The 14,257-nt window shown below is 39.3% G+C and overlaps 1 protein-coding gene across 1 annotated transcript in view; it reads left to right on the forward strand.

Moving 5' to 3' along the window:
• Window positions 1-6: 6 nt before the first annotated feature.
• Window positions 7-14,257, forward strand: part of ACER3 (alkaline ceramidase 3) — a 54,508-nt gene continuing 40,257 nt past the window's right edge. The window contains exon 1 of the mRNA XM_018085605.2: window positions 7-116. Coding sequence (XP_017941094.1) covers window positions 14-116 — 103 coding nt within the window. The 5' untranslated portion in view covers window positions 7-13. The remainder of the gene's footprint in view (window positions 117-14,257) is intronic.

Raw genomic sequence — 14,257 nt, forward strand, 5'->3', positions numbered from 1 at the left:
AGCGGGCGCCGCGATGGCTCCGGCCGCCGACCGGGAGGGTTACTGGGGCCCGCCGACCTCCACCCTGGAATGGTGCGAGGAAAACTACGCCGTGTCCTCCTACATCGCCGAGTTCTGTGAGTGGCCGCTCCGGCCCCGGCTCCTACCCCGGGGGCCGCGTCCCTCCGCCGCCTCCGTGCCCCCCTCCGTGCCCTCACCCCACAGCGGGGCAATCCCCCCTCCTCCCTGGCCCGTCTTTCCTGTGGAATGACGGCGCCCCTTCCCCTCATCCAGCCCCGCAGGGTGGAAATGGGTGTTTCCTGCCGCCTTCCACTACAAATCCGTGTCGTAAGGAGGGGGTGGTGTAGCCCCCTCTCTCCCCCCCGTGTTGTTTGGGTCCCTGTCCCAAGTGTGTCCCTTCGACCTGTGTCCGAGGGGATGGTAGGGCAGGAGAAGGGGTGTCCGGGGGCCTGCGGGGAGGGCTGAGATGGGGTGGCCGGTGAGCAGGTCCTGGCATTATCACGGGAGCTGGGATGATTGTGTGGCACCACATGGATGGGTGAAGAGGGGGGATTTCACTGAAATCGTGCTTGGGGTACCATGCTGTGAAGCCACATGGGTCTGCAGCTCTGCTCCCCTTGAGAAGGAAGCATCTGCCCAGCTTGGACAGTCAAACCACATGAAACTATTCGGGAAAAGGTATTTTCATGCAGAAGACACATCTTCATCCAGGGGAGATACCTTCCACCAACTAGTTTTTGGTCGGTCATGACCATCATCAGTCAAGTTGCTCTGTTGCAGGTGGTTATCTTTTAGGATAGCTCAGAGCAGTGGCAAGAGAGCAGGTCATCGTTTTGACCTCAAAACTGTTATTCAGAAACAGTAGGGATTTTAGCTGTATTAAAGCACATTTAGGGAAGGAAGAAGGTGCTTCAACTACAGGGCCATCCATCAGGTGTTTGAGAAGGGGGTGTATTGTATCAGGTGGTAAAGGATTAAGACCTATGTCACTGAGGTTTTGTTGAAAAATAAATATTTCTACATCCTGGACAGTGACTTGTAAAGGGTGTAGTAGCTATAATTACGTGCTGCTGCCTGACGGACGCCCTGTACTACAAAAAAACTTTCACACGTATAAGGTAGGCGGCTGCTTTTGAAGTGCTAGGGCCCTAGGAAAATAGTACTAAAGTAACCAGGCTCTCCTACCCTGAAGTGCTTGGAGCAGGCAATCTGAGGAGGCCTTTCGCATAGCTGGGATGCTTCAGCAGTGCTTGGAAGAGCTTGGCATGCAAGAGATGGAAGGTTCTACATGTCCATGCCAGGCTGTGACTCCTGGTTGCAAACACTGACATGGGTGAGGAACCAAAATGAACAGTTGTGAAAGAGGTTTCAGAGTGTGGGAATGGGAAAGAGAACAGGATCTGAAATGAACAACAGTAGCATAGGCAGCACAGAAACTCAGAGGAAAAAGGAAGTTGGTGTGTAGATTTATGGTGAGAAGAGTCAAGGTGGCTGAAAAGGGAACAAAATGAAATACCCTTAAATGGGACAAACCTAGAAGTTTTTAAATAGAATGAGACTTTTGCAGAGTGTGTATTTTTATTTTCCTCATAGTAAAGCATAATTTGTTGGATAATTCTTATAGGGAAGAGGAAGTTCTGTTGCTTCATCCATGTAAAAATAAATTTGACTAGCATGTAAATTTTTTAAATAATGCCCTTATTGTTGGCCTTGTGAACTGATGCTTTTTGTCCACTTCTAGATTATTCAGTATAAGGAAGATGAGGATGAGATTAATGGTAGGAGGTGGAAAGGCTTGTGTTCTGAAGAAAAAGGGAGTAATTATAGAAGGTCTGATCCCTCCTTATGGTTTTTGTGTTTGGGACTGCAGTTTGTTGGTCTGTCAGTTGCACTGAAAAAACTGTATAAGGGCTGTGCTGTAAATTAAAACATTTAGATGGTCTAAATTTAAAATGCAAAACAGTAAGTAAGCCCACTTGGGTTTAGGGTTAGCTTAAAAGTAGCTAATTTCAGTAGAGATGTCAAGATGGTTTAAATTTTCTTCAGCAGTAATTATCTTAACAGTGCTTTCAGGGTCCAGGAAAGTGATTGTTTGTTTGTTTGTTTGTTTGTTTTGTTGTTTGTTTTTTTGCCATTATATGAACACACTACATTTAAATCTTAGCCAGATAAAGTGGTTAACAATGTATCTTTCATAAAACAACTAAGGGGTCTTTCCCAACTTTCTCTGAAACAATTAATGTGAAGCTGATTACTTTGCAAGATCAGTTACCCTGAAATCTAATTGCTTTAAGAAGAGCTGAGAGAGTCGAGGTCTCTGTGGCCAAGTGGTCTTCTGTCAGTTGGTGTGCCCTTATGGCCTTCATATTCTATCAAAAAAAAAATTCAAATTCAGTGTGTAAACAAACCAGAAAGTACAAAAATATATTTCTCATCAGCTTGTATTGTTTTTAGTGCTACCTTACAGAAAAGTGAAAATCGGTTTCTGACTTGGTACTACTCAGTTAAAGCTGATGATATTTTAAAATTTTGCATTAGATGTTATAAATCAAGAAACTGGTGGAGGCCCAAAGCTTAAGGATACCACCGGTGTGTTCAAACCAAATATTGTTTTCCTTAAGACTGAAGAGCTAAACTGAAACGTTGTTGTGCAAATTACATCTTTGTGCCATTTAGCGATTTGCTTTTAGTATGCTACTTTTAGTACACATTGCTACATTGTGTTCCAAAAGCCCACATGCAGTTCTTTGCCATTCAGTCCTTAAAGAGCTAGTCTAAGTGATGGCAGCTAATCCATTGTATGTAATCAGAGATGTGGAAGTGAGGTAAGCTGGTGTTGTAGAACTGCCTGTTTGCATTCTCTTGATGTACCCCAAGCACAATGACCTGTATTCAGAAGTTCTTTTTTTTAATAATGAAAAATGCTTTTTCTTGCCTTTCTGAGTCTGTCTCTAGCCAGTTTTCCTCCCCTGTGGAGGTGGATGACTAACTGCTCTACAACCTTCTGTATAATATTAAACCAATTGAAATGGGAAACCAGTTGAAAAGAATAGTTTTGTGAGCTTCACTATGCTAAACCCTAAAATGACTCTTACATCCCATACTGATCAAACTACTGTATGGTGTAGTAATTCCTTTTTCAGGGGTTCCCAGGACTTCTTTTGGACTGACTACTGTGTGCTAAAGGGCAAGTAGTAGAGATGCTCTCTTTTCCTTTTTTTTTTTTTAACTAATCCTTTCCAGGTCCCAGTGCTTGAATGCTGAATTACCCAAACTTTTGTACACTAAATTATGAGAAATAACAATAATAAAGGATAAAACCACCATCCTGCCACCCAAACAAACAGAACAAGGGCAAATGTAAGTTCTGTTCTTTAACATTTAGTGCTCAATTGTTACAGTTTACTCCTTTTTTTTTTGACAAGGTTGATGTTTCAGTACAGTTTAGCCCACATACCATTAAGGTTTGGGGGTCTGTTTTGATGTCAATGTCTATATGACACATGCCTTACCCTTCTTGCATTCCTGTCATCCCTGTAATAAGAGTTTTTGTTGTAGAATACAATGAATGAATATAGCTAATCTTCACAGATTTTCTCTGCTGAAAACATGTAGAGTAGTATCAATTTAAACAAATACTTTAAATTCAAAGAAGCCCTGTATGGTACAGGAGGGCTTATAATTTTCAATCAGGAGAGTCATAGGGCTAAATTTGTTGTTGTTATCAACAGAGTGCTGTGTTTCAGTTTGGATCAAACTTGAGTGATGTTTCCAGTTATGTGAAATACTACCTTGAGCTATCATTGTCCACAAGTAATATGCATCATCTACAACATGACTGGTTTTGAGAGAGTATATCTTTATGCTGGCATTTACAGCAGCAAGAATCTAGACTATTGTTTTGGGCTTCTCAAGGAATTAGTGAAATAATTTCTTTCTTGGCTTTTGGTCTTGTCCCAGTATGTTCTGATACCTCCATATAAGAAAATTTTTTTAATTATTATTATTTTATTACTACCAGAGTTAAATCCATTGCTTTTTGTTTTCATTGGAGATCTGGTAAGAAAATACTTGTAACTGGGCTTTCCTTATTGGACTCTTTATTTAGGAACCCTCCCCCAAATTATGAGAATCTGCCCATATTTCTAGCTATTTTTGCTGCTCTTGCTCAAATCCTTCTAATTTTTGCTTAAGACAAGAAATAAGAGATTGAGATGAGTGTTACTTATGTTGTTAGATGTGAGATATCTCATTATTTCACATCTTGGATGGTGTAGACTGGCATCCAAGCATTCTCTACATTGTGAACAGTGACACAAAAATACTGTTGTTTCTTTTTAGACATTGCTCAAAAAAGGCTGCTGCCAAAGATGCACAGATCTCTGTTTTGCACGGGAATTGTTCCTTTAGAACTTAACTTGCAAAATTTACTTGAACTTAGAATAATGTCATTAATATTGAATTTTTACTGCCACGTATGGACTGTCACTTGTTCCCCTTGGGCATCCTGCTCTATTTTTCCTTTTTTACCAGAGGCTTTGGAAAGCAGGCAGAGACTGTTAGGCTAGGTACTGCCCATGTGAGTTTAAAAAAATAAAATAAAGCTAACTGTCTGCCTTCAAGAGCTCTGCCTGTCCTTTCAGTAGTAAAGTGGCAGGTGAAAGAAACATCATTATGTTTAATTGGGTGTGATTGGCTCAACTACCTGGCTGAGACTGAATGATTTACACATGACATGACAGAGATGAGTTCTGCACTGCAGTTTAAGGCAAGACAATGTCACAAGTTCAGAGACTTTAAGATGTAAAGGGATTAGAGTGTGTAAATTTAATGACCTAAGTGGAGGAAGCCACATCTCAAGTTTCCTCTGGAAATTTATCAGGCTCCTTGAGGAAGCTCCCTCCACTGGGGGGACAATGCAGGCACAAAGGTAAAGGAAACATTAAACTAATTGATGGTGAGTGTAAAGTCAAGTAGAGTGTACAAAACAGTGCCCAGCTGTGGAATGTATTTTAGGATCAACACTGTAGCTCGCTTTTTGTGCTGTAGACAAAAAAAGTTGAAAGAAGGGTTCCTTCCTTCAAAGAATAATATAGCAGAAGTAAAATCATAAGCCAGATGGATGGTCTCTGCTTTCATGGTTTCTTATTTTTTTAATGATTTTGAGTATTTTTGAGTCAGTGGCAAATACAAATTGCATTAATTTATTTCCTTTCCCAGGTTGTAAAGGTATATACTTGACTTAAGCCTGAAGATAATCTCTTTGCACTGTTTTGATGCATTTTGCCACAACTAAAGATTGACATATTATTTTTAATTCTTCCTTTTTTTTTTCTCTTTGACACTTTCTAATCCATGATGCAACTCTACCTTTTATCTCTATGACAGCTTAATTTTCTGTTTTCTCGAGAGTTTCATTGAAAGACAGGGTCAAAGGCTCTTGGAAAGTTGATTTGTCCAGTCATCAGTTCTCATTTATCCATCTCATTATGGATATGCTTAAAACTTGGCAGATGCTGTACTAATGGACCACATGTGTGTTTATCTACTAATACTTGTGTAGTGATTAAGTGACAATAAAATTCTTAAATATGGTTTAGCAAAGCGTTTGATTACTCTGTAATTAGTGCTTCGTATTCAGCACGTGTACAGCTGGCAGTTGGACATCTGCCACTCCAAATGGTAACAGAGCAGTTACATTTTTACAGTTTAATTTTTCTTATGTGCAAATTAAGGCAGAGAGGTTCATGAACTGCATGATATGAATTTGCAGAATATATATTTGTAGTTAGAAATAGGAAGATTAATGTAATATAAATGAGGGTAAGGGAACACTACTGACTTTTAAATTACTTTAAATGAGCTTTTAGTCACAGATTAAAAACAACTTGTCATAATTGAAAGACAAAAATGTCTTTAGTAGGGAGTATGTTGTGTCTTTGTGTGTGTGTGAAACTTTTACTTTTGTTATGTACTTTCCATATTTGCTGGAGCCTTTCACAGATGGAGAAAGATGTTTTTTAAAACAATAGAAAGATTTAATCATCACTGCAAAAATATTCAAAATAACTCTGGGAAGTGTCTCAGCAGTATGTGGTCATTTTATCTTGCAACACATGCAGGTGCTCACACACTTGACTGTTTCTCTGACAAGATCCAAGAGGATCATGGAAAGGTTTGTGGCTCATGAAAGGTTAAGAAAACGCAAAGCATTTTTTTAATTCAAAATATGTATCAAAAAATGACATTTATAATGGAAGAAGGGAACTCACAAGTGGTTATCAGGGAAAACCTACCTTCCTTGGATTGCTTTTTCTAGGGCTCTTTACACCTGCCTCATTAATTATGGACATTTTTTCAGTCCATTAGCAGAGAAGCTGAGCTGCTGCATGAATTAAAGGTGCTTGATTATTCTGTGGTTGTGGAAGTACTTCAGAGAGGGAAGAAAGAAACTTCTAGAGAAGGTTACAACTGGAAGAAAAAAAAAGAAAAAAAACAGAGCAACACTTCTTTAGTGTCAGTCTTTTACCATTAATGATCTAAATATCTTAATATAGGCAAGCTCTGGGTAGAATGTCAGTGATTTTGCTGGGCACTGTTTAGATTTAAGGTTTCAGACACAGACCCTTTTGTGCACTTGAAAATGCAATAATAAAACACTTGGAGTTTTTGTGCTAGCTCAAAACCCTCAAGTGTCCAATGAGGATATTTTTTTTCTGTTTATAAAATTGAATTTCCTTGAAGAAATATACTACATGTGCACTGTGATCAGTGACTGCAAAACTGACATTTCTGAATTATCGATGCAGTCAGCATCTGCAGGATCATTATCTCCTTTACGATCAGGTCCATCATCCTCTGGCAGAGCACATGCTTCAGTGTGTCTGGAGTTTGGGAGGCAGAAGTAATCCTTTCTGCCAATCCCAGTGGAGAGATGCACACTTTGTGTCCCGCTAGCCCCAACCTTACAAGGTTCCTCTTCAATTCCTTGCCTTTCCAGCAACTGGTGACTCAACCTGCCCAGCACATTGCAGAGCTTTCCTGAAGGAAATTCCAAACTTTATTTCAAAATTGAGATTAGTGTCCAGCAGCATGTCTATTTCCCAGCTGTGTCCTAGGGCTTTGTTTTATTTTATTCAGTTTTGCATTATTCCTTCATTCCTTTGTTTTCCAAATCTTGTGTCCTTGGAGTGACCCTGGAATAATACATGCAGAGTGCATGTTTCTTGAAGGATCTCCTGCTGGCTTTGTGAGCAAAAGGGTATTTTCCCTTAGGGCCTAAATCAGGTACCATTGTCCTGATTCTCTTCCCTAACCAAAGGAACTGGAGAAGGGGACAAGAGTGTTGGCTGATTCAGCTGGGCAAGGTTTGGAACGCTACTTTGGGACTTGACTTTTAGGTTTGAGAAGGCAAAATTAGGAAAAGATATGGTGTTAGGGGTGAGCTGAACATCCGCCTCTGCCTAAAGGATGAGGTGAGTGAAGCCAGGACACTGTATATAACTCATACTAGCTGAGCCTCCTCCTCCATTTCTCCTTCACATCTGCTTTTCTGTGAATCCTGGATATATGGCACAGGACACCAGAGGATGTTTCCAACTAGTAGGATTTCAAGGTATAAACTTTATGGTCATAAAACATGACCCTAGAAGCTCTCTGATTTATATGGTTTTATTGAGCTCATTATTTGCAGTGGAAGCTCAAGATGCCACTACTCTGTAGGCTGGATTTTTAATAATTGTTAATTCCAGTTGGATAAGGATTTTCATTTGGGCAAGAACTGGCATCTAGGAATCAGATGCAGCACTAGCTCAAAGAAGTCTTGTGGAGCACTGAGCATTAAAATTAGTCTGTACACTGTCAATCTTGGGACAGAGTATTTCTGTATTAGATCCATCATTTGTTCATCAGGTTTTCTTCATCTTCCCTAGTCAACACCACCGTTTGTTCAGGCAAAGACCTGCTTCCCGACTGGAAGGCATGCTAGCTATCGTGATCCCCTCTAGTGGGTATTTTAAGCTTACAATGAGGATAACTGAAAAAGTAAAATTACTTGCATGTCTTTGAGAAAGGATCTGTGGATCTGGCTTTCTTTGATATCAAATGGGTCATCTACAACAGGGAGCTAAAATGACCAACAGAACTGATTTTTTTTTTTTTTTTTTTAATCACAGAGTGGAATTCACATTTCTCCTAGGTAAAATTGGTGTATTTTTCCTCTACAAGTACATGCCCTCTCTTACACAGCAAACCTTCTTATGTTGTGTGATTCTCATTACAGACTTGATTTTTCTTGGAGGGCATTTCCAGTGCTGTTCTCCTGCCAAAGACTTTCAAGTCTGGTGCTGGCCCCAGACCACAGCAGACAAGCTGCTCTGGGGGTTATTGCACTCAGGAGGAGAGCTGCAGGGTGTATTTCTACAAATATTCCTGCATTCCTCCTACAGGGTATAGATTTAATTTTTTTTTTTTTTTTTAGGTTTTAAATCTAACACACTTAAGAAAAAAACCCACAAATACATAAACTCAGAGTTGTTCCAGGTAATATTTTGTTCATGAATGAAAATTGAAGCTTTTATCTTTTCTCTTTTTTTTTTTTCTTCCCAAGTCTTTTTCACACTTCTGGAAATGACCCAAATAAACAGGGAGAATTAACATACGCAGTGTGCTGACCAGTGTGTGAGTAAGCTGCCTGGTCAATCGGAGAAGCAAAACTTTTTGCTTTATTTTTTTTCAATTTAGTACCAGAAATTTAGAAAGAAGGTTGGCAATGCAGTTCTTTTCATAGCACCCTGTACCTGCAGATGGGCACAGTTTAGTGCCATCTCTATAAAGCTGCACTAGCATATTTTCAGTGGAAATTTGTGGCTTTAGAAGTAGCAGAGTGAAAACCAGAGGATCGTTGCTGGTTCGTGTCATTTGTGCCTCTTTCGAGCTGGTGAATGCAGTGTCCCTAATAAGAATCAGTTCAATTGAATTGTGTCAATGCCATGGAAAGCAGCATAGAAGTGCACTGCGGTAGTGAAATCATACAGCAGATGTTGTTTTCGTTCACTTAAACAAGCTGCTATGGCTTTGTGATCTGTGATATCACAGTTGCTTTTCACTCAGAGGTTTGGTGACTGTTAAATCTTTCAAGGCCCAAGTTTTATATTTCTGCAAGGCTCCTCAGAATATTTTCTTCAACACAATATCTAATATCAGCACAGTACTCAAATGCTAAAACTCTTGAATCTATCACAGTTTAATTTTTTGTGTCCCCTTTTTTCTTTTTTTAATCTACTATGGGCTGTGGAGAAATATCTTAAAGCTATTTCCGTTTCTTAAACGCATTTCCTTCCAAGCTCCTCTGTTCTTTTTCCTGCTTTTTAACTCTTCCATGCTGATTCCCATGCTTATTTTTTTCTACGTTTGTCTCAAATGTTTCCTCTGAAATTTTTCCTCTGCCAGTCTTTGGGCCACTATTTGTGCTGAGAACTTGGTTAATTTGTATATGGTTTTCAACTATGTTGTATCATTATTGGGTAAAACTGACTTCTGCCCAAATGCTCACCACCCACCTTATGAACTGTTACTGTATAGATACTGTATGAAGTTATCACAAAAAGACAGTGTTTAAAACTTGAACCTTCCATGTGTTTTATATCTCTTCCTCTGTTTGTTTTGGATTGTGAGATACTTAAGGTAGGGACTTTGATCTTACTGTCTTTGTGGAGAAGAAGCTTCATTTTCCCCTCCAGATAGATGGCTTTTGCCAAGGTTTGTGGGCGGATAGACAACTGCCAATTTTTTTTTCTTTTCGTTTTTCAAACAAGAACAAGAAACTTGTCTTGAAATTACGATTCAACAGTGACTAAAGAGTACAGTTGGAGTTAGAAGTTATGAAATAGGAGTGAAAACCTTTGGGTCTTGGGTTAGTGAATTAATTGGGTACTGTTGAAAGTTCTTGCCAGAGGTTGTTATATTAAATGGAAAAGGTTATGAAGACTTTAGAGAAAAGGAATACCAAGTAAAAGAGATAAAGTTAGGTATTTAGGAGCAAAGAAGATGACTCCGAGGCATTTCTGAGATCAGTTGCCTTTCTTTTATCACATGTTTCATGTAGCCTTGGGACTTTTCATTTAAGGCAGCCCTGGAAAAAAAAGATAGTTACAGAAGGGATTTTTTATTAATACTGCTGATAGAAGGGGGAATGTCACCAATCAGTATTTGAGTGGTTGCTGTGTATCTGAATCATGCTGTGGTTGCTGACTGGTTTCATTATCCCCATGTGTTTTTCTACATTTGTCACGTAGCATCTCACCTTTGGTTTCCTACCATCCAAGTAGGGCAAAATGCAAAAGAATGACATGAGTCATTAGCAGGAGAGGCTTTAATTGTTCTGGACACTGAGGGGAAATCCACACTGATAGCAAGAAAAGGAGGAAAGCTAGAGGTTTTGGATTTTGAAGAAAGGCCACTCAAGTTAAAGCTACAGATACCTGGACAAGAGCACTGGCATGCATTATTCTCTGCTGTTCACCATCCAGTAAGCATAATGGGCTCCCCTCAGGCTCAGCTCATATGTCACTGCATAGTGCCTGTAGGAGCCCCAACAAAGCCTCTGAGCTGATATCCACAGCTTCTGTGCCTCAAATTGGCATCTCTGTAGGGAGGACTGACAGATGCTGGGCAGATGTACTTGGTAGCTCAAAGCTGCCTGCTGCCAAAAGCTATGCTTTCTGCTCTGGACAGACCTTTAGTCTTAAAGGACTTGGTGCAGACACTGAACATGAAGCCAGGACACTGGCACCAGCACAGAAGAAGAAAGGTTGGAAGGAATTAAGAATGATGAAAATCAAATAGATGATCACTGTAACATCATATTGGTCACTGCTTAGTTTTAGCAGGGGCTGAAGAGTAAGTTTTGTCATCTCAGTTGTTTCCTTCCAGTCTGACATCATCAATCTGCCTTAAAATAACATATAAAATATGTTTTATTTTGTTTTCCAGTAAAGGCTATAATGGAAGAAAATCTGCTCTTCAGCAACAAGCTTATTGCATGTAATATTCTAACTTTACATCATCTCAACCTAATCTCTTTAGACTTTGATTGCATTTTCCAGCTGTAAGCACTTGCTTTTAGTGAGCTTTCTAGATTGGTATTTCAAATTATCTACCTATGTCAACTGTTTTTACTTTAAATTTGCTTTCAAAATCCTTCCAGGTATACTTGAAAGTAATTGGTCTGTTTACTATCATCTTAGATGCATGTTTATTAGAGAAATGATGCTCTCTTTTCCATGTGGCTTCCCATACTCTAGGAAAGAAATATTAAAATATTACAGGATGACATATCGGCTAGTTGTAATGCAAGTTTATTTCTTGTAATTGTGGATATCTTGAACTGAGAATAAAATGTCCTGGAAAGAAGCTGTGTGCTATCACATTTTCCCAGGCTGCTTCCTGCAGTCTCAAAAAAATGGCCACTGATAGCATTTTTGTTACATCCCTAAATATTGTTATTTTTCATGTAATGCTCCCTTCAAAATGCATAACCCAGTTATTAATACCTCAGAATGCCCTGCACTCGTGCTAGGCATGGGTTTGATAAACATAGTTAGAGCTACAGTAAGATAATTGGCTTCAAAAGGGAGGAACACGGCTTTTTAACTTAGGTGTTGTAGCTATCTTTATTCTGGCCTGTCACCTCGGAATATTTTCCTTGCAATTGCTTTCATAATTACCTGTTAAATTTCACAGTTGGTCCTCCATTTTTAATCTGCCCTTTTAATGCTCTTCTGGGGAGCAGCAGCTCATGCTGATCTCAGACTTCACTCATGAAAGGCTTTAAGACAGATCCATTTGAAAAAAATTAGCAGTTATTCTTTCTCAAAAAAACCCATCAGTACAAGTTCTGGGTCTTTAGATGCTTTTTCTTCATTTGCAATAGCCTTTAAGAATTCCAGGAGGAGGCAAAGGAGGACTCGTTATGCTAAAAATGAGAACTGGTAACAAAAACATTTCTTCTGGAAAGTACTCAGCTTTCAATCTCATGTCCTTTCTGCTTCGAAGCTTTATTTATGAGGTGATGTGGTGAACTCATTCATTTTTATTGTGGCAGATAGGGAAAGTCTAGTAGCTAGAGGAACACTTTAGTGTTTGCAAGTCCTGGTTTCAGTTTTATGCAGGTTTCTTTGTGACTCGGGCACCCTCATCTAGCCTGTCCTCTCCTTGCAAGGATATTGAGAGGTAGTACACAGAAGGCTGTGGTTGCTTAGACCCTTTAGTAAAGGAGACTGAATAGGTAACCAAAGTTTTTTGGGTTTGAAGGGAAAGAGCAAAAACTTCTTTAGCTCAGCAATAAATGTTTCACCATCTAAATTTTAATCTGCATGATAAACACAAATATTGCGCTTCTGGGATTGCAAGGGTGTCTTCAAAGGTATCCATTTCTTATGAAGAAACAAGTAGAGCTTTAAAATGTGAATTTGTGTAGTATTAGCTTTCACTCATTTATCAGTATAATATACACAAGAAGCAAGGTCAATATTAGTAAAGTCTCCTGTTAGATTCTAATTTTCAAGTGTCTTTACTACACAGTAGCAAAGCACTTTGCAGAGAGGCGGGTAAGGGAAAGGATAGCTTAATTGTAACCTAGAGCAATTCAGAAGCAGTTTATTACAAGTGCTTTTGTAAGACGTACATACCAAAGAGGCTTGTGCATAAGAAAACACCCACACTCTACAGGTTTGAACTGAGCTTTCTTGTGTGTGCTTTGTTAGTCAGCAATGTCGAGAGCTTTTTCCTTCTAATTACCTTTTGATTGTTTTGAAGAACACAAATGTAATATGAAATACTGTAATCAGAGTAAAACAATCTACAAAAATACTAGCTGAACTGGTATGATGAATGTCAAGGGAATTAATTCTGTAGCTGGAATATGAAGTGTGTAAGGCCATAATGAGAACATATCAGTTGATATAGAATGTCAGAACCACTATGCACACTGGGAATAAAAATCAAATTGTGTTATGAATAGTTTTTTTTTTCCTAAATTACCTCATTACCCCTTCCCCAACCCAATAAATCACTGAAATGGTTTACCTCTTCAGAAGAATATCAGTGTACATTTACATATCCTGGAGAAATCGAGGCCCAGCAAGGCAGAGGCAGCCTAGAAGATGTAGAAGAGCTGCCCTGCATGCTGAATTTAGACACTAAAATCTTCCAGTTGGCCGCCAGCTCTGCAGCAGCAATGCTGCCTTCAGTTTTCTTGGCCTTGTCCCAGCACTTGGACTTACTGGGAGCAGTGCTCTGCTGGGGCTGAGACTCGTGAGACTGGAACGCAGCGTGCTCACACTAGTGGTATGCATCTGTGCTAACATTGAGGAGCCTGTGTTCCTGCCTCACTTGCTGCCTTTCTTTGCCCACAGTGCAGTGTTTTCTTTGTATATCTTGCCATGGGTTGTCCATTCTGTTTGAAACTCTTCCAGGATTCATGGCTTCTTCTGGGAGATGTTTCTGCTGCCAAATAAGCTTGGTTTCTAGATGTTCCAGCGGAACTTCCCTTTTCTTTGTGTCAGTGTGTTAGTGCTGATCAGAATGCTCTTCAGTAGTAATGCAAATAATATTTTTTTTCAGTCCTTCCCCTATGTAAATCTGTTGGATTCCATGTTGCTTTCTTGTAGCTTCTGCCTGGCTAAGATTTAGGAAGCTTTTCCTTTGTAAATCATCCTAGGTTCTTTTCCTTTGTAAATCATTCTTTTCCTTTGTAGTACTCCTAGTTGCTGTATCTGCTCCCTCCCTCCCATTTGTTCCTTACAGTTTCTCTCATAATAGGATGACAACATCTGTACAGAGCTAGATTAATGCATATTGCTTTGTAATGTACTCAGTTCATCACATCTTTCTATGCTGTTTTATGTCTTTTAATTTTATGATTCCTATGATCTATATGAACTTGCTCTCTAGATTTCTAATAGCCTCTCTAATAATACATTTGAATTGTTGATTATCTTTACCCATTTTTATAGTTCTTAAGGAAGCTTGCATACATAGCTTGTACAGTTCAGTAATTCCTTCAGTATTTGTTTCCTTTGGTGCTTTTCCTATTTCTTTACCAGATATGTGATGGCCAATACAATTTGCAACTGAATTGCTGAAGTAACTTCAGTTAATTCCCTGGTAAACAAAATCGAAGCTTGCTTAGTATTTGGAAAGGAGAATTATACAAGGTGAAAAATTGATCTTGTCACTTAAAAATAAACACTCTAAA

This window comes from Manacus vitellinus, unplaced genomic scaffold (assembly GCF_001715985.3).
Source record: "Manacus vitellinus isolate BGI_N305 unplaced genomic scaffold, ASM171598v3 scaffold_83_pilon, whole genome shotgun sequence".
NCBI lineage: Eukaryota > Metazoa > Chordata > Aves > Passeriformes > Pipridae > Manacus > Manacus vitellinus.